The 25,128-nt window shown below is 42.8% G+C and overlaps 1 protein-coding gene across 4 annotated transcripts in view; it reads left to right on the forward strand.

Moving 5' to 3' along the window:
* The first annotated feature begins 20,314 nt into the window (after positions 1-20,314).
* The window catches only part of ECI2 (enoyl-CoA delta isomerase 2), a 38,283-nt gene continuing 33,469 nt past the window's right edge, over positions 20,315-25,128 (forward strand). The window contains exons 1-2 of one of the 4 annotated variants that reach the window (XM_080657458.1): positions 20,333-20,519; positions 22,149-22,311. In XM_080657458.1, the coding sequence (XP_080513584.1) occupies positions 20,464-20,519; positions 22,149-22,311 (219 nt within the window). In that variant the 5' untranslated portion in view covers positions 20,333-20,463. Of the gene's footprint in view, positions 20,801-22,148; positions 22,312-25,128 lie in introns of all 4 variants that reach the window. The other 3 variants (XM_080657459.1, XM_080657460.1, XM_080657461.1) reach the window with 3 other exon arrangements.

Raw genomic sequence — 25,128 nt, forward strand, 5'->3', positions numbered from 1 at the left:
GAATAAGGCAGAAAAGTTCAGAAATAGACCCACACATATATGAACAATTGATTGTTGATAATCATACCAAGGCAATTCAATCGGATCCTGAAATAATTAGGTATCTATATGCAAAAGAATCAATCTGGACTCTTACCTGGCTCCATATACAAAAATTAACTGGAAATGGATCATAGACCTAAATGTAAGATTAAAACTATAAAATTTCTAGAACAAAACAGAAAAAAAATCTTAATGACCTTGGCCATGGCCTTGGCACATCAAAATTACAACTAACTTATAGAAAAATCAGCATGGAGAACCACAGGAAGACCAATTAAACAGAAGTCCTATAACTAAGGATATAAACAAGAAGCCACATTGAGACTGGTAGGAGGGCAGAGAGCAGAAGCAGGCTGACCTGTTATCATCGTAATTACCTAATTATTAATATTAATTAAGGGATTGAACAAGGGAGAATGGGTGCATGGGCAGTGAAGTCGGGATGACATGAAGGTGCTTGCCTGTCAGTCTAACCTGGGGAAAAGATCATTGGCCAGAGGCTGGAGCCACTGCAAGCCTGGAAATCTTGGAAGTTAAAACCCCAGACAAAGAATTCCCTCTCTGCCTGGCCAGTGGCATCGACCTATGAACCAGGAGGTCACAGTTCGATTCCCAGTTAGGGCACATGCCCGGGTTGCAGGCTCAATCCCCAGCAGGGGGCGTAGAGCGGGAAGACAATCAATGATTCTCTCTCATCATTGATGTTTCTCTATCTCTCTCTCCCTCTCCCTTCCTCTCTGAAATCAATAAAAATATATTTTTTTAAAAAAGAATTCCCGCTCTCTTGCTCTCTTGCTTTGCTCCTGCTCCCTTGTACTCTCTTACTTCATGACCCACACTCGACTGTGTGCTAGTTTGCCATGTGGCCTTAGCAGCCGCATGGCCCATGGCCATGCAGACCCCACACCAAATGGACTGCAGCTGGGAACACAAGTTAAGCTAGCCAGATTCTGGATTGGACTGTGCTTTAAAATAGGAAAGAAACTCTGGGCAGTGGCTTTAATACTAGCCCTGCTGAAGACAAGATTGGACTTTTCCATGGCAGGACAGGAGGAAATAGGACCTTGGAAACCTGGGAGTTTAATTCCACAAAAATAAATATCACTCATCCCCCCATGCGAGTCTAAGGATATTCCTGTCCTTGCAACATCGCAAGAATTCCGCTTCAACCAGTAACCGGCAGGGACACAGAGGGCACCCCACCAATAACAGCTCCACACCCACATGTGGCTACTGAGAACCAGGAGGGTTATCTCATCTGCAGAGGTCCCCCCTGCAGAGGGAAGGGTCCCAGCCCCACACCAAGATCCCTAGTCCAGAGCACAGGTGCAAAAAGAGGAGCCCACGAAGCATCTGGCTGTAAAAATCAGCAAGGATTCATCCATTGGGTGAGACTGAGACGGAGGGCTATTGGAAACCCAGGCATCCTCTTAAGGGGGGCCCACACACAGACTCTCACTGACAGACACTGACCCTGGGATCTGGCAAAGGGACAGTGACTCATTGGGAGTGGGGGGTGGGGGGTGGGGGTGCCAGAGACATAGGGGGAGAAACTGAGTTGTGTGGCTTCAGAGCAAGGACTGAAGTGATGGCTGCCATTGTCCCTGTGTTGAATCCTCCTCTAGCTCAGCCAAATCTGAATCTGCATTAGTCTGGTGAACTCCACTAGCTCCATCCTGATGACTCCCTGAGACTCCTCACCACCCAACTTGTGCACCATCTGAGGTTCTTTCGGCAGCCAGCAGCCAGCCTTGGCCCATACTGCAATCTTTCTTAATGATCAAAGTTCTTCAGGCCCAAAGTGGGCAGCAGCTGGGCTAGGTGTAATGTACCCTATGACTTGCTGAGTGGCCCCAGGCTGAGCACTGGTGCCAAATCTGAATCTGCATTAACCTGGTGAACACCATTTGCTCCACCATGGTGACTCCCTGAGACCATGTCTCACCCATTGGCATACTACCCAAGGCTCTTTCAGCAGCTGAGCCTTACGGGCATCCAGCAGGCTGCAGCAAGCCTTGGGGACCCTGTGTTCTGTGCTGAGCAGCCACAGGCCCATTAGTGGTGGTAGCTGGCTTTGGTTCATAAAATTACCTCTCTCATGTACTAGTATATCCAAGTCCATCAGAGGCAGCTACCAACCAGTGATAGCTTTGTAGCTCCTAACAGGTAGCCCTGGGCCACTAATAAGCAGTGGCCAACACTGACCAGCACTGGAGCTCCTCCCAAGATTCCCCAGAAGCAACACATGCAGTAGCCAGCTTCAGACCACAACAAAGCACCAGCAATTAGCTCTACAAACAGCATACCCAAAATGTGGTTTTGGTAGGCACCAGACCCCATGGGGCAAATCCCATTCCGTGGGGTCAGCCCCTGCACAGCAGTTTGTATGCTGTGGTTGTGGCCAATATTCACAGTCAGTCAGCCTGTGGGTTAATTTCACCCACTGACATGTCAACAATAACCAAGGCTCAACTGCAATAGGAAGACATACACAACCACACAAGGGACACTCCAGGAGTAGCTGGGTCAGGTGATCAGGGAGACTATGCCACTGGGCCCCACAGGACACCTTCTATATAAGGCTACTCTGCCAAGACTAGGAGACATAGCAGATCTACCTAACACATAGAAACAAACACAGGGAAGCAGCCAAAATGAGGAGACAAATAAACATGTCCCAAATTAAAGAGCAAGAAAGGTCTCCAGAAAAAGAACTAAACAAAATGCAGGCAAGTAATCTATCAGATACAGAATTCAAAAACTGGTTTTAAGGATGTTCAAGGAACTTATTAAAAACTAAGAGATAGTAAGCATATAGAGAGAGGCCCAGTTGGGTGGCTTAATTGGTTGGTGCATTATCCCATGCACCAAAAGGTTGTGGGCTCGGAAAGAAGATGGCTGCCGACGGGAAGTCAGACTGCAAGATAGTGTGTGAGTGAGAAAACAAAGGGAGAGTATATGGTCGCATGCGGAGTGTTTGTTGGTGAGCTGAGGGACAGCTATACTCCAGGAGACTGTGGGGGACTGCTGGACGGGGCTCCCCTGACCAGGCAACCCCCACTGCTGCTGGGTTCCATCCTGGAGCGACCAGCTTGGACATGGAGACCGCGCCATTTTGAAGGGGAAAGTGGATGTTATCGGAAACCTGAAAAGCCTGGGGAATCTACTATGGCACGCACCGAACAGCTGTGAAACCGAGAACACTGGTCCCCAAGTGGCGCAAGCACGTGTATTCAGAGGAGCTCTACACTCCCTCACAGAAAGGTCAGATTTTGCCTGGGATAAGGTGAGGTCTGTGGTCCCAGCAGGAGAGAGAAACGCACACAGCAGGAGCTGGAGAACCTGGGGAAGTCTATGCCTAGAAAAATCCGTGGCTGTTGGGGCTGGCGTGATCTATGAATGTAGAAGGAGGTCCGCAGAGCTGCTAACAGAAGGGAACTCTAAGAAGCAGCCCATTTTGATGTGGGCACAAAAGGACAGCCTAAAAATTTTAACAGTGTGCTGGCTGCTTAGACCCAAGGGGAAAAAAGCCTGCACAGACTTGCTCACAATGCCGGAGTTCGCAAACTTATGCTGGCTCTTTTTTTTTCTTTTTTCCTCTTTAAATCCTTGCTTCTGATTACTAAACCCAATACATAGGATCACCCAATTGGGGACACGCTAAGAGACTGCAGGGGAAAGTTGTTTTTCTGGAACCTGGGGATCAGAGTGGGGAATAACCATCAGAGAACCAGCTCTGGGGCAACCCACTCCCCCAAGCTGGTATTGAGTGCCACAGGGAAAACAAAATCTAAACACTAGCTAGAGAGGACCTATAGACCCAGAGGTCAATCCAGAAACACTGCCACCAAGGGGTTGAATCACAAATTGACTCTTGGGTAAACACAAATAAAGGAATATAAGAAATAAAGACATACTGCCTGCATAAAAATCAGGACTGGCTTACAACACTGAGGACCAGTGGAACGCAGGGAACTTCAATACTGTCCTGACTAGGAAACAGGCGTGCCAAACAGAACAGTAGAGAAAGTGAATGACCTTCACTACTGCACATTTTTATTTTTTTCATCTTTGACTTGAGAAACTAATTTTTTTTTCTTTTTTCCTCACTTGATTTTTACCTTTTTAATTATTACATTTTTATTTTCAATCAGTATTATTACTACTACTATTTTACCTTTTTTTAAAGAAAAAAAGGTGTCATTTTATTTTCTCTTTATTTTACTTTGGGATTAGTGTTCTACATTCTATTTTCATCTTTTCTTTAGCATCATTTAATGCTATCTCAACTTTACCTTTATGCCATCGCTCTCTGCCTCACTTTTCCCTTTTTGTTGTCCTGTTTCTCTTACCCTATTCCTATCCCTATTCCTTCTTTTTACCCCTGGTAAAAATTTCACCCTACTTATATATCTAATTTCCAATCCCCTGCTCCAAGTCCATACACACCTCTCTCTACTCTTTCCTCACTATCCAAAATTTTTCTCTCTCTGTCCTTTTGTTGTTGTTTGCTTGATTGTTGATTATATCGATTTTTTATGCTTGTTTGTGAGATTGTTTTGCTTTTTCTCTTTGTTTTTTTGTTTTGTTTTTGTTTGTTTTTTGCTTCTGTTGTCCCTCGCCTCACTTGATATTAGTAGTTGTTTGTAGTTTGCATTCATCTCCAGGTAGTTGTTGCTGGCATTTGTTGGGATTAGTGGCTGTTCTATTGGAGTTTTATCCCCATATATTTAGTTTGTTCCCCTCTTCTTTCTTATTCTCTTTCTTTTCTCTCTTACTTTTTTTTCCTTTTCCCAATTTCACTTTTGCACTCCTATTTTTTTTCTCTTCTTCTTTCTCTCCTATCCTCTAATTCGTCTTTCTCTGGTGGTCACCTTTATTTGGGGTTATTAATATCGTGAATAAATTTGTGTTCAGTGCCTTGTGCATTGTACCTTGTTGTGTTGTATTTTGTGCCTTTAAATCAACCCAGGAGAGAGAGAACTACATAACCAGACACCCAGAGAAGAGCGATCATGGGGAGACAAAGAAACAGCTCGCATATGAAAGAAAAGCAGGCATCACCAGAAAAGGAAGTAAACAAAATGAAGACAAGCAACCTGTCAGAAAAGGAATTCAGAGAAATGGTCATAAGGTGGATGAAAAGAATGGAAGAGAAATTCGACAATATGTGTAACAACCAAGAGGAAATGAAGAAGAATCAAGAAGAAATGAAAAATGACATCGCTGCTGTAAAGAACTCAATAGAAAGCATCAAGAGTATACTAGAAGAAGCAGAGGACCGCATCAGTGAGCTAGAAGACAAGGTAGGAAAAAATACCCAAATAGAGCAGCTTCTAGAAAAAAAAAAATTTAAAAAGCAGGAGGAGAGCCTAAGGGAACTTTGGGACAACACAAAACAAAACAACATCCATATAATAGGTGTCCCAGAAGGAGAGGAAACTGAGCTAGGAATAGAAAACCTATTTGAAGAAATAATGACAGAAAAGTTCCCTGATATAGGGGGAAAAAACCCCACACAAATCCAAGAATCTCACAAAGTCCCAAGCAAAATGAACCCCAAAAGATCAACATCAAGGCACATTATAATTAAACTGAAAACACCAACGACAAAGTAAGAATCTTAAAAGCATCCAGAGAGAGCTGAAACCGGTTTGGTTCAGTGGATAGAGCGTCGGCCTGCGAACTGAAAGGTCCCGGGTTCGATTCCGGTCAAGGGCATGTACCTTGGTTGCGGGCACATCCCCAGTGGGAGGTGTGCAGGAGGCGGCTGATCGATGTTTCTCTCTCATCGATGTTTCTAGCTCTCTATCCCTCTCCCTTCCTCTCTGTGAAATATCAATAAAATATATTAAAAAAAAAAAAAAAAGCATCCAGAGAGAGACAGAAAGTTACCTACAAAGGATCCCCCATCAGACTAGTGACTGATTTCTCAACAGAAACACATCAGGCCAGAAGGGAATGGAATGAAATATACAAAGTCAGGCAAAGGAAGGGTCTGAATCCAAGAATACTGTACCCAGCAAGGCTATCAATCAAAACTGAAGGTGAAATCAGGAGCTTCACAGACAAAAAAGGACTAAGGGAGTTTATTACCACCAAACCAGCAATGCAGAAATGCTAAAGGGGCTGCTGTAAAAAAAAAAAAAAAAAAAAAAAAAAAGGAAGTGAAGAAGGAACACAGGGGTAAAGAATAAAAATGGTGACAAACAAGTACCTATCAATAATAACTTTATTTTTTTAAAATAAATCTTTATTGTTCAGATTATTACAGGTGTTCTTCTTTTTTTCCCCCATAGCTCCCCTCCACCTGATTCCCCACCCCACCCCATGCCCTTACCCCCCGCCACTGTCTTCATCCATAGGTGTAAGATTTTTATCCAATCTCTTCCCGCACCCCTCACACCCCCTTCCCCCTGAGAATTGTCAGTCCACTCCCTTTCTATGTCCCTGATTCTATAATATTCAACAGTCCATTCTGTTCTTCAGATTTTTTATTCACTTGATTTTTAGATTCACTTGTTGGTAGGTATGCATTTGATGTCATTTTGTTGTTCATAATTTTTATCTTTACCTTTTTCTTCTTCTTCCTCTTCTTAAAGAACACCCTTCAGCATTTCATGTAATCCTAGTTTGGTGGTGATGAACTCCTTTAGCTTTTTCTTGTCTGTGAAGCTCTTTATCTGACCTTCAACTCTGAATGATAGCTTTGCTGGGTAGAGTAATCTTGGTTGTACGTTCTTGCTGTTCATCACTTTGAATATTTCTTGCCACTCCCTTCTGGCCTGCATAGTTTCTGCCGAGAAATCAGCTGACAGTCGTATGGGTGCTCCCTTGTAGGTAACTAACCGTTTTTCTCTTGCTGCTTTCAAGATTCTCTCTTTGTCTTTTGCCCTTGGCATTTTAATTATGATGTGTCTTGGTGTGGTCCTCTTTGGATTCCTCTTGTATGGGGTTCTGTGTGCTTCCTGAACTTGTAAATCTATTTCTTTCACCAGGTAGGGAAAGTTTTCTGTCATTATTTCTTCTAATAGGTTTTCAATATTTTGCTCTCTCTCTTCTTCTGGCACCCCAAAAATTCGGACGTTGGTACGCTTAAATTTGTCCCAGAGGCTCCTTACACTATCTTCATATTTTTGGATTCTTTTTTCTTTTTGTTTTTCTGGTTGGGTGTTTTTTGTTTCCTCATATTTCAGATCTTTGGTTTGACTCTTGGGGTACGTTGATCTACAGTTGAGTTTCTGTATATTCTTTATTTCAGACAGTGTATGCTTAATTTCTGACTGGTCCTTTTCCATTTTTTTGGCATTCTCATTAAGATCCTTAAAGGTCTCACTAAGTTCCTCAGCGGTTTTTAGAAGATTCTTGAGTAACTTTATAAATGTGGTTCTGAACTCTATGTCATCCAGTAGTTTGCTTTCCTCCATTTCTTTCATTTGTGACATGTTTCTTTGTCTCCGCATTTTGCTGCTTCCTTATGTTGATGGAGTGGCTTTGTGTGGTAGGTGACCTATAGGGGCCAGTAGCTCAGCCTCCCCAATCACCTGAGGTGGACACCTTTGGTACACCCCTTTGTGGGCTGAGTGCAAAGTCTTGGTGTAGTTAAGCCTTGATTGCTGTTGGTACACTGGGAGGAATTGACCTCCAGGCTAATTGGCTGTGAGGACCCGCTGTGTCTATAATGGAAGAACTGCTGCGCTGGAGACACGCTTATGGTGCAGGACTTGTTTCAGTGGGGCTTTGGTGCTCACTGAGTCTGCCTCCTGAATGTGTCACTTATGGATGTGAGGAGTTGAAATCTGGTGTCTCACACTGACCACTAGGTACACTGGCTTCTGGATCTCCAATGGGTGCAGGTCAGGTACTGTCTGAGGCCACCCAGCAGGAGCTACAGCGAGAACTACAGTTTTCTCCTCTTTGTTTGGGGTTTGGAGGTTTTGGAACTGTCTGACCAGAGCTGCAGTTTGTTACGTTAAGCTGCGATAGGACAGGTCATTCATATGCTAAAGCCACTGCTTGGAGCTTGGGTGGGTTTGTAGATTGTGTGGGACAGGGTCTCAGGGCTTGACTAGGCTAGGGCGTGGCAAACAGCGATGGCTGCCATTTAGCCGGCTCTGCGTCTTCTGTGCCCCAGCACAATGAACAATTATTTCTGCATGCAGCCCTGCAAGCAAGCCACCCTCACTTTCCGACCCCACGGCAGACAGTCCAGCTTCTCCCCATAGGAGCCTGGGTCCCCCGCGTCTCCCCAGAAACTGGAGTTCGGAGTAATCAGGAGCTTGTCTCCCTTCGGGTTGAAAAAAGCAGCGCTCCCAGTTGCCTGTCACCAGCCCGATTCGCGTGCCTCCGTACCTCAGCTTTTCAGCGCTTGTGCACCCCTCAATGCTGTTTGCTCTTTCCTTCTAGTTGTAGAACTTCCATTCAGCCAGCTTTCCCGTGGTTCTGGGTGATAGACGTTTTGTCTTTTAGTTGTAGTTTTGAAATTGTATTGCGAGGCAGCAATTTAGGTGTTTACCTACGCCGCCATCTTGCTCAATAATAATTTTAAATGTAAATGCAATAAATGCCCCAATCAAAAGACATAGTGTAACAGATTGGATAAGAAAACATGACCCATATATGTGCTGTCTACAAGAAACCCACCACAGAAAAAAAGACGCACACAGACTGAGGGTGAAGGGGTGGAAAATGGTTTTTCAGGCGAATGGAAATGAAAAGAAAAGCTGGGGTTGCGATACTTATATCTGACAAATTAGATCTCAAAGTGAAGGACATACATAACAAGAGATAAGGAAGGCCACTTCATAATACTAAAGGGAGCAATCCAAAAAGAAGAAATAACTCTGGTAAACATATATGTACCAAATACAGGAGCACCCAAGTACATAAAAAAAACTCCTGGAGGATATAAAGGGAGAGATTGACAGCAATACAATCACCGTAGGAGACTTTAATACCCCACTATCACCATTGGACAAATCCTCTAAACAAAAAATCAGCAAAGAAACATCAATCCTAAATGACTCACTAGACCAGATGGAATTAATTGACATCTTCAGAACATTTCACCCCAAAGCCACAGAATATACATTCTTCTCAAGTGCACATGGGTCATTTTCAAAGATAGACCATATGTTGGGCCATAGGCAAAGTCTCTTCAAATTCAAGAAGACAGAAATCATATCAAGCATTTTCTCTGATCACAGTGGCATAAAACTGGAAATCAACTACAATAAAAACAATCGAAAAAAATCAAACACATGGAGACTAAATAGCATGCTATTAAACAATGACTGGGTTACCAGAGAGATGAAATAAGAAATAAAAAAACATCATGGCAACAAATGACAATGAAAACAAAACAATCCAAAATCTGTGGGACACAGCGAAAGCAGTCTTGAGAGGGAAGCTCATAGCTCTACAAGCCTACTGCAAAAAACAAGAAACAATGGTAATTAATTACCTAACACTACAACTCAAAGAGTTAGAAAGAGAGCAACAAGAAAATCCCAGTGTAAGCAGAAGGAAGGAAATGATAAAGATCAGAGCAGAGATAAACAACATAGAGACAAAACAAAACAAAAACAATACAAAAGATCAACAAAACCAAGAGTTGGTTCTTTGAAAGGATAAACAAGATTGATGAACCTCTAGTCAGGCTCGCCAAGAAGCAAAGAGAGAGGACCCAAATAAACAAAATCAGAAATGAAACAGGAGAAATAACAACAGACCCCACAGAAATACAAAGGATTGTTAAAAAATACTATGAACAACTCTATTCCAACAAACTGGAAAACCTGGAGGAAATGGACACATTCCTAGAAAAATACAACCTTCCAAAACTCAATCAGGAAGAATCTAAACACCTCAATAGGCCAATAACTATGGAAGAAATTGAAGCAGTCATCAAAAAGCTTCCAGCAAACAAAAGCCCGAGGCCAGATGGCTTCACAGGGGAGTTTTACCAAACATCCAAGGAAGAACTAAAACCTATCCTCCTCAGACTATTTCAAAAAATTCAAGAGGAAGGAACACTTCCAAGCTCATTCTATGAAGTCAGCATCACCCTAATACCAAAACCAAGTAAAGACAACACAATGAAAGAGAATTACAGGCCAGTATCCCTCATGAACATAGATGCCAAAATCCTCAACAAAATTCTATCAAATTGGATCCAGCAGTACATCAGAAAGATCATACACCATGACCAAGTAGGATTTATCTCAGGTATGCAAGGATGGTACAATATCCACAAATCAATAAATGTGATACATCACATAAACAAATTGAGAGATACAAATCACATAGTCATATCAATTGATGCAGAAAAAGCATTTGACAAAATCCAACACCCTTTCTTGATAAAAAGTCTAAGCAAGGTGGGAATAGAAGGATCATACCTCAACATAATAAAAGCCATATATGACAAACCCACAGCCAACATCACACTCAATGGGCAAAAGCTAAAACCATTTCACCTAAGAACAGGGACAAGACAGGGATGCCCACTCTCACCACTCCTGTTCGACATAGTGCTGGAAGTACTAGCCATTGCAATCAGACAAGAAGAAAAAATAAAAGGCATCCAAATTGGAAAAGAAGAAGTAAAACTGTCCTTATTCGCAGATGACATGATACTGTACATAGAAAACCCTAAAGACTCCATCAAAAAATTATTAGACTTAATAAGTGAATTTGGCAATGAAGCAGGATACAAAATTAATGCCAAGAAATCTATGGCATTTCTATACTCCAATAGTGAACTTACAGAAAGAGAGACTAAAAAAGCAATCTCATTTACCATCGCACCAAAAAAAATTAAGATACCAAGGAATAAACTTATCTAAGGAGGTAAAAGACCTATACGCGGAAAACTACATGACACTGAAAAAAGAGATAGAGGAAGACAGAAACAGATGGAAGAACATACCGTGTTCATGTATTGGTAGAATCAACATCATCAAAATGTCCATACTACCCAAAGCAATCTATAGATTCAATGCACTCCCCATTAAAATATCAATGGCATATTTCACAGACCTAGAAAGAACTCTCCAAAAATTCATCTGGAATTTAAAAAAGACCCCGAATAGCTACAGCAATCCTGAGAAAGAAGAACAAAGTAGGTGGGATCTCAATACCAGATATCAAGCTGTATTACAAAGGCACTGTTCTTAAAACAGCCTGGTACTGGCACAAGAACAGACATATAGATCAATGGAATAGAATAGAGAACCCAGAAATGGACCCAAACCACTATGCCCAATTAATATTTGACAAAGGAGGCATGAACATAAAATGGAGTCAAGACAGCCTCTTCAACAAATGGTGTTGGGAAAATTGGACAGATACTTGCAAAAAAATGAAACTAGACCACCAACTTACACCATCACAAAAATAAACTCAAAATGGATAAAGGACTTAAACATAAGACGGGAAACCATAAAAATACTAGAGGAATCCATAGGCAGCGAAATCTCAGACATATGCCGAAGCAATTTCTTCACTCATACTGCTCCTAGGGCAATGGAAACCAAAGAAAAAATAAACAAATGGAATTACATCAAAATAAAAAGCTTTTGCACAGCAAAAGAAACCATCAACAAAACAACAAGAAACTCCACTGTATGGGAGAACATATTTGCCAATGTTATCACCGATAAGGGTTTAATCTCCAACATTTACAGGGAACTCATATAACTTAACAAAAGGAAGATAAACAATCCAATCAAAAAATGGGCAATGGACCTATTTTCAAAAGAAGACAGAAGGAAGGCCAAGAGACATATGAAAACATGCTCAAAGTCACTAATTATCTGAGAGATGCAAATCAAAACACCAATGCGGTATCATCTCACACCTGTCAGAATGGCTATCATCAACAAATCAACAAATGGCAAGTGCTGGTGAGGATGTGGAGAAAAAGGAACCCTCGTGCACTGCTGGTGGGAATGCAGACTGGTGCAGCCACTGTGGAGAACAGTATGGAGTGTCCTCAAAAATTAAAAATGGAACTCCCATTTGACCCAGTAATACCACTTCTAGGATTATATCCCAAGAAACTAGAAACACCAATCTAGAAAGGCTATATGCACCCCTATGTTCATAGCAGCACAATTCACCATAGCTAAGATTTGGAAACAGCCTAAGTGCCCATCAGCAGATGAGTGGATTAAAAAACTGTGGTACATCTACACAATGGAATACTACGCTGCTATAAAAAAAGGAGTTCTTACTATTTGTAACAGCATGGATGGAACTGGAGAGCTTTATGCTAAGTAAAATAAGCCAGTCAATGAAAGATAAATACCACATGATCTCACTCACTTATCCTATCTAATAAAAGAGTAATATGCAAATTGACCATCACTCCAACACACAAGATGGCTGACCATATGTGGACACAAGATGGCCGCCACAAGATGGCCAGCAGGGGAGGGCAGTTGGGAGGGACCAGGCCTGTAAGGGAGGGCAGTTGGGGGCGATCAAGCCTGCAGAGGAGGGCAGTTAGGGGTGACCAGGCCGGCAGAGGAGGGAAGTTGGGGGTGACTGGGCCTGCAGGGAAGGGCAGTTGGGGGGACCAGGCCTGCAGGGGAGGGCAGTTACGGGTGACCAGGCCTGCAGGAGAGGGCAGTTGGGGGGGACCAGGCTGGAAGGGGAGAGCAGTTAGGGGTGACCATGCCTGCAGGGGAGGGCAGATAGGGGCAAAAAGGCTGGCAGGGAAGCAGTTAGGCATCAATAAGGCTAGCAGGGGAGTGGTTAGGGGGTGATCAGGCTGGCAGACAGAAGCAGTTAGGGGCAATCAGGAAGGCAGGCAGGCGAGCAGTTGGGAGCCAGAAGTCCTGGATTGTGAGAGGGATGTCCGACTGCCCTACAGTCGGACATCAAGGGGTCCCAGATTGGAGAGGGTGCAGGCTGGGCTGAAGGACACACACCCCCGTGCACGAATTTCATGCACCGGGCCTCTAGTGGAATATAATGAACAACATTAACTGAAGAACAGGAACAGATCCAGAGACAGAGAAGCATCGATCAGACTGTCAAACCTCAGAGGGAAGGTAGGGGAGGGTGGGGGTAAGGGGGAGAAACCAACCAAAGGACTTGTATGCATGCATACAAGCCTAACCAATGGACATGGACACCAGTGGGGTGAGGGCATGAGTGAGTGTGTGTCGGGGGCGGGGGTTAATGGAGGGATGAGGACACATATGTAATACCTTAATCAGTAAAGAAATTAAAAAAAACAAAAAACAAAAAAATAAAAAGTAAACTAAACACTGTTCTCATCACCCCTTAGAAGCAATGTCAAAAAAAAAAAAAATGTTTCTTTGCTATCTTAACCACATTCCAGAACAAAGTTCAAGAATATTTATAGAAATACAAAAATATTCAGCACCTATCAAGATAAAATTTACAATGTCTGGAATCCAATTAATATTTAGCAGGCATGCAAAGAAGAAGTAAAATATAACTCATTATGAAGAGAAAAAATAATCCATAGAAGCTAACACAGAAAAGATATAGATGATAGAATAGTAGATAAAGTTATTAAAAACAGTCTTTATTATTGTTTTTCATATGTTCAGGGGATGAGAGGAACCAGTAAACATGTTAAAACCAAAATCAAAGTTCTAGAGATAACAATACAGTGTCTGAGATGAAAAACGTACTGAATGGAATAATAGCAAATTAAACATTGCAGGAGAAACCATAAGTGACATTGATGACAAAGCAATAGAAACTACCTAAAATAAAACACACAGAGATAAAAGATACTGAAAAATGTACAGAGTACAAGTAGATTGTTGGACAACTTCAAGCAGATTAATGTATATGGAATTGTAGTCTCCAAGGAAAAAAGAGGATGTAACAGAAAAAAACTCAAAGAAAGAGTTAAATATTTAAATAATTCGTTAAAACTATCCAAGAAGTGCAAACAAACTTTCAGCACAAACAAGAAGCATGAAGAAAACTATACCAAAGCACATAATAATCAAATTGCTTAATACTAGTAATAAACAGAATATCTTAAAAGCAGATAGAGGGGGGAAAAACACATTATATGCGAAGGAACAAAGATGAGGATGACTGCAGATTTCTCACCAGAAACAATGCAAGACAGTGAAATAAGATGTTTAAAGTACTAAGGGGGATGGGGGAGGTGGGAGAAGAAGAAACTTCGGTCAATCTATAATTCTTTACCCAACAAAAATATATTTCAAAATGGTTATGCAAACAATAAAATAAATAAATATACACAATGGTTACAAATACCACAACTTAGTAACTTAAAACAAATCTATTACATACTTTGGAGGTCAGAAGTCCAACATCAATCCCAGTGGCTAAAATCAAGGTGTCAGTGAGTCTGCATTCCTTCTGGAGAATCTATTGGAAAATCTTTGCCTTTTACAACTTCTGGAGGCTGCCTCTATCACTTCAATCTCTGCTTCCATTGTCTTTTTCCATGACTCTTACCCTCCTGTCTCCCTCATTTAAAGACCTTTATGATCACACTAGAGGCCCGGTGCATGAAATTCATGCATGGGGGTGGGTGGGGGCCTCCTCAGCCCAGCCTGCACCCTCTCCAATCTGGGACCCCTCAGGGGATGTCTGACTGCCAGCAGTCGGACATCCCTCTCACAATTCTAAACTGCTGGCTCCTAATCACTCACCTGCCTACCAGCCTGGTTGCCCCTAACTGACCCCACTGCCGGCCAGGTCACCCCCAAATGCCCCTTCCCTGCCGGCCTGGTTGCCCCCAAATGCCCCCCCTGCCAGCCTAGTTGCCCCTCACTACCCCCCCCCCCCCCGCCAGTCTAATTGCCCCCAACTGACCCCCCTGCCAGGATAATCACCCCCAATCGCTCACCCTGCTGGCCTGGTCACCCCAAACTGCCCCCCACCAGCCTGGTCATCTCTCACAGCCCCCGCCCTGGCCGGCCTGGTCGCCCCATGCAGCCTGCTGTTCAGTCATTTGGTTGTCCCTCACTTACCCCCCTGCTGGCCTGGTCGCCCCACACTGACTGCTTGTTCAGTCATTTGGTTGTCCCGCACTTACCCCCCTGCTGGCCTGGTTGCCCCACACTGACTGCTTGTTCAGTTGTTTGGTTGCCCCTCACTTACCTCCCTGGTCGTAGGCAGCCATCTTGTGAGGGCGTGGTGGTCAATGTGCATATTACCTCTTTATTATATAGGATTGGGTCCACTCAGATAAACAAGGATAATCTCCCATTTCAAGATCCCTAAATTAGTCATATGGCAACATCCCTTCTGCCATGAAGGTAACATATTTATAGGCTTTGGGGGACATATAGTTCATATGAGGGAGAGACAGTCACATACACAGGGACTGTGGTCAAGGGACAAAAGTAAAACAGGTTTTATAGGAGAAGGGTGAAATGGAGCAGAAGACAACTGCAGTCTGGAAACAGTGAATCATACTTTATATTTTCCATCTAAACTGATTAGTCAGCTGCATATACAGTTAATTCTCATTATTGGTGGAAGTTAGATCCTCTAAAGTTACAGGGAACACTAAGTTAATGAATCCAGAACCATTGCTCCTAGGGATAATACAGGGTTAGGTTCCTACGAGCCTCTGGTCACAACATTTTCATAAACTGATCACTACATAACCTTGCTTTACTATGTGTGTTTCTTTTCAAATACATCAATTTAATATATAATGAATCAATATATCAATTCAATAAGATTGAACTCATGACCAACAGCACTACAACTCAGCCTGAAAGAAGCTTATCACGCACTTGTTTTTTCTCCATAAGGCACATCACAGCCTTCTTGCACCTAGGTATGCTAGGCAGCACTTCAGTGCTAGCTACACTTGGAGGCAGTGAAATCACCAAAAACACAAAAATGTAGAAAACCTGACACTAAAGAGACCATGAAAAGGACACTTGTTTACAGTATGAGCCAGAACAAGAAGGCAGAGCATCACCTTGTTGACCTCAACTGGGAGCACGCATGTGGAGAATCTCAAATTTTTCCATTCTCTGTGCACATCTGCAAATAACTGCTAAAGGCCGGGAAGCATTGATTTTGAGGTTACAAACACATTTTAGCAAGTAGGTGAATTCTCAGATACAGAATCTGAGAATAATGAGTATTATATGTCTCTTTAAGATCTTAATTTGGAGATTTATGGATAAAACTTTTAATTTGCTCCTTTCCTATATGGAAAGGAGAAGCCAGGGCGCCTTTGCTGGTCAACAAGGGTGCCATCTGCTCCACCACCCTGGATGCCATCCTCTGACTTCTTTCTCAGCCTGGAATCAAAGTGCATTCTAAATCATGTGCTGACCACAAAGCTTAGGATTCTTTTGTGGCTCTCCTCAGTTCAATTTCACTGTTGCCATTGTACTTGTTCTTTTCTAAGCACTTAGACAGGGTATAAGTTAAGCTTTGATAACAAGAAAAAGTGGAATGACTCTGGAAAAAAACAGGCATTTCTTGTAGAATAATATCTATCCGTTTCAATCATTCTCAGAGCGGGATGCCTGAGAGAGATCTCTTTGCTAGAGAAGAATAGTTGAAAAATAATCCTTGAGAACAAGGTGGAATTAATGTTTGTATAACACACAAAAAAATGTGAATAAAATAGCCTTGGGTGAATGAACAAATTATCCAGCTATAGGAAATTAAAGCTGAGGTGATACAGTGAGTCAAATGTTTACTTCAGAAATGTCTCTCTTCTCTAAATTATAACAATTAGGAATAAGAAAAAACAACACATAAGACTCCAAATATTAAATTTCACTGACATCCTATCTAATAAAAGAGAAACATGTAAATTGACCGTACCTCCGCTACGCCCACAAGCCATGCCCACCAACCAACCAGGAGTGAGTATGCAAATTAACCCAACCAAGATGGCGGTTAATTTGCATATCCAGGCACAGAGCGAAGACTGAAGACAGCATAGAAGGAAGCCAAGCGCTGCAGAAGGGAGTGAAGCTGCAGAGAAGCAAGCGGGGTGGTGGAGAAGGGAGGGAAGCAGGCGGGGCGGTGGAGATGGCCGCAGGAAGCCCTATTCTTGCAGGAATCTTCCTGCAACGGGCCTCTAGTGAACATATAAGACTAAATAGGAAGATGATGCAAAGCTGGGGGTGGGGGTGGTGGAGGAGATAATTTGGTAAAGAAAGCAGAATAGTAGTACAGATGTAATTGATCTCCAATGGTGGCATATAACTAAAGCCCGAAACAGTTAAAATACAGAATACAAAACATAGACTAATATCTTTCAGGACTAACAGAACAAACACATCATATATTTTTCCTCAGAAATTTATAGAGTTAAATAATACCTAGCTACTTTAGTACTACTTTTTCTAGTTTGTTTTAGTGCAGGAAACTGGCAATAGTCAAATTCCTTCTCCTCGAGTTATCCTCATTGAAAAAGAAATATTTCAAAACACAAAAATACTGATTTATCCCTTCTGACAACTTAATAAAAAGATGACAATTTACTCACAACTTATCATCAAATGTGGAAAAACCTGGTCTAGATAGAAACTTTCAACAGCTCATTCACCATTCCACACACAGAATATTTTATGTCAAGAAGCGTGCCAGGAGATGGGAAATGGGGTTTACTGGAAAGGGTAGAATTCCTCCCAGGGTGTGCCCTTGGGTGACTAAGGAGACATATTACTAACCAGAAGCATACACAGTGACACAGGTGCTATAAGAAAGAGAAGCCTGGGGAGATTACAGGAGCTCAGAAGGAGAGACCATACCCAGTGGAAGGTCAGAGGGAACAACCTTGTGTAAGGTCATGCCTGAACATGGAAATACAGATATTTAGAGAACCTCAAATTGATACTAAGTGAAAGGTTCAAATGTGAACCTTGGTGAGAGATGAACTGGGCAGGTAGGCAAGGGCAAAATCTTGAGGGCTTTATTGGTCAGGCTAAGAAGTTTGGATTTTTTTAGAAGGCAAAGGGGCAAACCACAGGATTTTCGATCATGGGGGAAGAATTATAAGTGTAGTGTCAGGTTTACAATTTAGGAAGATCAGCCAGGAAGCAAGATGAGAATGGACTGCACATGTGGGGCTGAAGTCAGAAAAAAACTGCTAAGTGGCTGTTTTGCAACTGAAGTAATGATAATTCAAGTAACAGTAATCCAAACATGATGAGGGCCTGAATTAGGACAGTGGTAGAGGGAAAAGAGAAAAAAAAATGAAGAAATATTTAGGAGACAGAATCCCAAGGACTTGGAGACTGATAGAAGTGAGGTGTCAGTGAGACAAAAGGAGTCCAGGATGCTTCCGGGTTCCTAGCCTACACTGCTAATTGAACAAGGGAGCCACATAGTTCCTCATGACTGAAGGCGACAGACTTTTTATGTTATAGTAACAGCATCTGATGATATTTAAATATCGGAAATAAAAATAATCATTGTGACTGATGGAAGTGTCACAAATGGTAAATTCTACTCTGTGATTTTAAAAAGTAAACATTTAGCCCAACAACTGAGCACAACACTGTGAAGTGGATATCTTGGCCCCTAAGAGTCATTACAGCCCTGTTACCATTCAGGGGGTCTGGGATTCTCTGTACAGACAACAGTATCAATCCCATTCTAGGCAGACCCTTCTGACAATCAATCCTATATAATAAAATGACAAGTGTCCAACTGTTGGTTCAACAGTTCAACCAGTCACTATGACGTGCACTGACCACCAGGGGGCAGACGCTCCAACTGGTAGGTTAGCTTGCTGCTGGGGTCTGGCCGATCCAGACTGGGTGAGCCGGCCCCGACACGCTCTGGAGCCCTCCTGCAGTTCCTCCCTGGCCCTAATAGTGCACCAGTGAAGTCCCTCAGCCTGGCCTGCATCCTCTGGCAATCCGGGACCCCTTGGGGGATGTCAAAGAGCTGGTTTTGGCCGGATCCCCGCAGACCAGGCCAAGGGGCCCCACCGGTGCACAAATCTGTGCACCGGGCCACTAGTACTCTATAATAAGATCTAACTGAATAGGATATTAGAGCCCGGGTGGAGCTCAGACTTTGGGGTGAGATTTTGACTGGGCTTCTGCATTTCTTACTCTTATATAAAAGCATTTCACTCTAAGTTTATAGTAGGAGTATATGATTACACTAGGAAATGGATAACCAGACATACTACTTATATCTTCAGCGGCTCTCTATGCTCTCAACACAGAATCCAAAATACTTAGCATGGATATAATGATCTTCAGGCTCAAGTGGAGTATCTAACCCACTCACAATGGTTCCCTTTTCTGAGAACTGGTCTCTTCACCATAAGGCCATGGTCACCATGTTTAAATGGCATGGCCTGCACTCCTGATAGCAGTTTAATACACCAAGGTGGACATTCTCTGCCAGTACTGTCTTCCCAACCCTCTCCCCTCACTCAAACACTGCCATCTAACGGGTCTTTAGTAAATGACAGCTGGTAGAGATGCAAATAATTTGTCCAAGGGGGGTAGGGAGTACCTCAAAGGTTATGGTTTTATTGCTCTGTAGGACATTAATCATTTTTGTATCTAACTTGGCAATCTATTCCAGCATTTTTACACTAACTATATAAGCTAGTCTTTCAAATTTTGTTTTCACTCTACTGATTCCCTAATTAGTAAGTTAAGTCAATCTTTGACACATGTTCCTTCTATATTTGTTAAATTATACTTTTGATAAAAAACTAATTTCCACACCCCACTTTTCTGTGTGAAATATAAGAGGCATAAGCCCAGAAGAGTTCACTTGTATTATAAAAGGGTTCGCAATCCAAACCTACTTCCCAGTAAAGGACTTTTTAAAATATTAATAGTGTTTCTATGAGAGGAGTTTCATCTTCTGGAGCCCACTGAATCTCCCAGAATCTGCAGTTTCTGACTAGTGTATCCATTACCTCCGAGGGTCACCTAACTCAGCCTGGCAGTGGCTCAGGGTCTTTGAGAGACTCAGCTCAGCCTACCAACCATCATCTTGTAATATCTGAAAAAATATTTAGAATAAGTCCAAACTGTTCTACTTGGCCTTCAATCTTGCCCCCACACTATTACCCAGATCTGCCTGATGAAGCACAAATAATAATGGGCCATCTGCACGGAATAATAAAATTACTTGGGACTTCGACTCCGAGCAGGGGGTTGAATCAGGACTTTGACCACTTTGGGAAAGTCACCTAATTAATGGACCTCAATTCCCACACCAACAAAACAAGGCAATGACGTAGCGCGTCCCCGCCCACCCGCTCCCCTCAGCCCCGCCCCCGCGCGCCGGCCCCGCCCCTATTGTGTCCCGGCCCCTCCTCGCAATCGGCCCTCCCCGCCCTCGCCCCGCGCCCGCACTCCCTCCCCCACCTCATCCCCGCTCCGGCCCCGCCCCAGCCCAGCCCCACCCACCGAGTTCCTCCACGACCCCGGGATCGCTATGGCAGGAGTGGCGGGGAGGCTGGCCCGGCGCTGGTGTCGGAGTGCGGTCCCGAGGTAAGTACTGAGCCGGGGCCCGGTCACCCGTGGGACGCCGCTATCCTTGCGAGAGTCGCCGCCGCGGGAGCTCCGTCTCTGTATCTTGTCTCCGCAGAATCAGGGTTTTGCTTGTAGGGTCTTGGGGGGGGGGGGGGAGAGTGTCACCAAGTGCCCTTCGGAAAGGCGCACCCTGCTCCTCGGCCGGAAAGGGCAAAGGGAGGTGTCAGGAAGCCCTACTGCTGTTCCCTTTCCGCGCCACCCTGGCTGCTTTGGGTTCCGAACGTGCTGACATCTAACATGTAAGCATGCTGTGCTTGTTTGCTGAACGCTGTAGAAACGCAAGTCTTTATTATCAGTGTAAACTGTTTGCTTTTTGGAGAAGAATACTTCTGTGATGCTAAATGGCGGGGTACACAAACCATGTAAAAACACAAACGAATCTATCCGTAGGAAACAAAAAACCCTGGAACATGGTGGTTGCCTTGTGGGAATGGAGTTTTGAGTTATTTTCTCGATTTTCTATATTTAAATGGTCGTGTTTTGTAATTTTTAAAATTCACTTTGTTTTAAAATAAATAAGTTTGCACTATAGTTTGTGAGAACTTGCACATTTAGGCCTTATTTGGACTTTTTTTTTTTTTTTTTTTTTTACTTTCCTTTCATTTTCTACTTGGAATCTGCCAGGTGCCAAATTCCTGTAGGATACAGAGTTTTCCCAGGGGGAAGAAAACCAACACTAGGACAAATATTTAGTATAAAAGTTATGAAGACCAGTTTTATTGAATTACAGACTTAATATCTCAATGCTTGATCCTAGACTTCATCCTACTCTTTGAAGGTTACATTATTGCCGAGGAGGTGATACATTTGCTATGTTTGGGCTTTATTTGTAACTATTATTTTGTCATCTTTGGTGCAATTAACTTTATTATTCAAGATCATCATTGTGAACATCCATTTATTGAGGCTTGTGGCCTCAATGTTGTGCACTGAATTTTCCTCTTCCCTCTGCTAACTGTGTGAGTTTAAGAACTTACCTGCGGTGCTTGCTGTTCTGCTCCTGGCTGTGCGGTTAAAACATAGTGGGGTTAGGAGTGAGTCTGTGTCCGCTCATTGTTAAGTCAGTGAGTGCAGAGGCTGTTTCTAGGCCTTGGGACACAAACTACTGAATTCTTTCAGTGCACTTTCCCTCTTGGTCTTAGTCTCCTGCTTTCTTTTACCTCGATGCCTTTCATTTACTTCTTGCATGTGGCAAAACCTCATTTTATTGCACTTTGTTGCACTTAACAGGTGTTGCATTCTTTTTACAAACTGAAGGCAAGACCCTCCACCAGCCAAAAGATTAGAACTTGCTCTATTGCAAAACTCACTTTATTGTGGTGGTCTGGAGCCAAATCTGCAGTATCTGTGCGGTATTTAATTTGAATTGCTACAAATAATGTGCTGGATAGTAGCTTCTTTTACTGTTATTTTAAAATTACTACAGTTAGCTTCTGTATTGATTTCTTATCTAGGGATCATTTTGGAAACCACTGACCTTTGCACCCAGCTTGCTGGGGCAAGTATAGGGAAAATATTTATAGAGAAATATAGCATTTTAGTATGTAAAGGTTGGGGATAATTAGAAATCAGTCTGCCTGTTTGCAGTCCTCTGCAGGTCATTAGTTTCCCATCACTTCAGTTGCACTTAAGTGGAACAGCAATGCGAGCCAGTCAGGATGACTTTGAAAGAGCAATGAATCAGGTAAAACTGTTGAAGAAGGATCCAGGAAATGAAGTGAAGCTAAAACTCTATGCACTATATAAGCAGGTAAATATCTATGGTCTGATATAATTTAGAGATGTTTTGAGCAGAAGGCTCCTCAAATTGATATGCTGTATGTTTTACTGAAATTCAGCTTTACTATGTTTAGGGTTTGTTTTGCTCCCTTTAAAGAGTATATTAACCTAAAAATAAAATGTCAAAGTGAAAGGCAACAAGTATTTATTTGAGGTCACAGAATTGCAATTCAGGGTACTGATTCAGGCAGAAACACAAATTGCATCCCAATTACAGGGTGAAGGCAAGGGTTTTTTATAAGAAAATGAAGGGAAATGATTACATGAATAAAGGAAAGAAATTTCTATTGGTGTTGACACTGATTCTGTCTTTAGTTGAGTTACTGATTCTATCTTCAGAAAGATAGAATCTTTCCTTGTGGCCCGGGTGTCTGCTTTCTTGTAGTTTTACAAATAATTGCTTTGGCTCAGTCCAAAAATTATTTTGCCAGTTCACAAACATTTCAGAGGTTCCGGGAACAAAATGTACAAGCAATTTTTCTGCAATGGCTGCTTTGGCTCTATTTTAAAACCATTCCACTTGTGTGAACTTCTCACAGGAGTATACATGTGTTTGTATATTATACTTTCAAACCCTGTTAAGGCAAAAAGTAACCCCTCAGGACCACTCCAGAGGAAAAGAGACTTGAAGGATATAACAACCAAATGTGTAGACCTTATTTGGCTGTCGATTAGAATAAATCAACTGAAAAAGTTGTTTTGAGAAAATTTGAATATGGAGAAAAACCAAGATGGCAGCATAGGTAAACACCCGAATTTGCTGCCTCGCACAACAACTTCAAAACTACAACTAAAAGACAAAATGGACATCATCCAGAACCACAGGAAGGCTGGCTAAGTGGAAATTCTACAACTTGAAGGGAAGAGAAAAGCACATTGAGACTCAGAGGAGCTACGGAAGTAAAGTGCAGAGGTACGGAGGTGCGCGTGTGGAGAGGGCTGGCAACTGAGTACGCGGCTGGCTTTTTCAATCCACAGGGAGACACAAGCTCCCAACTGCTCTGAATTCCAGATCCCGGCGAGACTCTGGGGACCAAGACTCATTCAGGGAGAAACTGGACTGTCTGGCTTCAGGCGGAACTCAAGGGTGGCTTTCTCTCAGAGGTGCTTGCAGCGATTACCAAGGGACACTGAGACCCAGGGACCTCTTATGTCAGGGCTGATGGGAAGCCATTGCTGTTTGCTCTGCCCTGAAACTCCGCCCCATCCAAGCTGTGCACAGATGCTATTGCATAGGAATGGCCTGGTCCTTTGAAATCTAAACTTACCTAACCAACTGCAACTGGGTCAGAGAGCCCGAGAGCTGCCAAAAGAAGGTCCAAGGCCCCACAGCAGCTTGCATTGCTTCACAGCTGGGCCTCATCTGGGCACCTCCAAACCCCAAACAAAGAAGAGGAATCTGCAGATCTCTCTGTAGCTCCTGCTGGGTGGCCTCAGGCAGAGGCTAAATTAGCACCTCCTTGGAGATCCAAGAGCCAGTGTACCCAGGGTTCAGAGTAGGACCATCCAGATTACAACTCCTCAGATGCATAAAGGACACACTCAGGGGGCAGACTCAGCACCAAAGCCCCACTAAAGCAAGTCTTGTCTCATAAGGGTATCTCCAGCACAGAAGTTCTCCCATCGTAGACACAGCTGATCCTCACAGCCAATTGGCCTGGAGGTCAATTCCTCCCAGTGATACCAACAACAATCAAGGCTTAACTACAACAAGACTGTGCACACAGCCCACAAAGGGGTGCACCAAGAGTGTCCACCTCAGGTAACTGGGGAGGCTGAGCCACTGGGCCCTATAGGACACCTAGCACACAAAGCCACTCTATCAACTCAGGGAAGCAGCCAAAATGCAGAGACAAAGAAACAGGTCACAAATGAAAGAAATGGAGGAAAGCAAATGACTGGATATAGAGTTCAAAACTACGGTTATTGGTTTTTCAATAATTTTCTAGAAAAGGCCAATAAATTTAGTGAGACCCTCGAGGATATGAAAAAGGACCAACTAGAAATTAAGCATACACTGACTGAAATAAAAAATAATATACAGAGATCCAACAGCAGACTAGAGGATCGCAAGAATCAAGTCAAAGATTTGAAATACAAAACAGCAAAAAACACCCAACCGGAAAAGCAAAAAGAAAAAAGAATCCAAAAATATGAAGATAGTGTAAGGAGCCTCTGGCACAACTTCAAGCGTACCAACATCAGAATTATGGGGGTGCCAGAAGAAGAGAGAGAGCAAGATACTGAAAACCTATTTGAAGAAACAATGACAGAAAACTTCCTCCACCTGGTGAAAGAAATAGACTTACAAGTCCAGGAAGCGCACAGAACCCCAAACAAAAGGAATCCAAAGAGGACCTCACCAAGACACATCATAAAATGCCAAGAGCAAAAGACAAAGAGAGAATATTAAGATAAGCAAGAGAAAAACAGTTAGTTACCTACAAGGGAGCACCCATACGATTGTCAGCTGATTTCTCAACAGACACTATGCAGGCCAGACGGGAGTGGCAAGAAATATTCAAAGTGATGAACAGCAAGAACCTACAACCAAGATTACTCTACCCAGCAAAGCTATCATTCAGAATTGAAGGGCAGATAAAGAGCTTCACAGATAAGAAAAGGCTAAAGGAGTTCATCACCGCCAAATCAGTATTATATGAAATGCTGAAAGGTATTCTTTAAGAAGAGGAAGAAGAAGAAAAAGGTAAAGATAAAAATTATGAATAACAAATACATATCTATCAACAAGTGAATCTAAAAATCAAGTGAATAAAAAATCTGATGA

This window comes from Plecotus auritus (assembly GCF_963455305.1).
Source record: "Plecotus auritus genome assembly, chromosome: 2".
Taxonomy (NCBI): Eukaryota; Metazoa; Chordata; class Mammalia; order Chiroptera; family Vespertilionidae; genus Plecotus; species Plecotus auritus.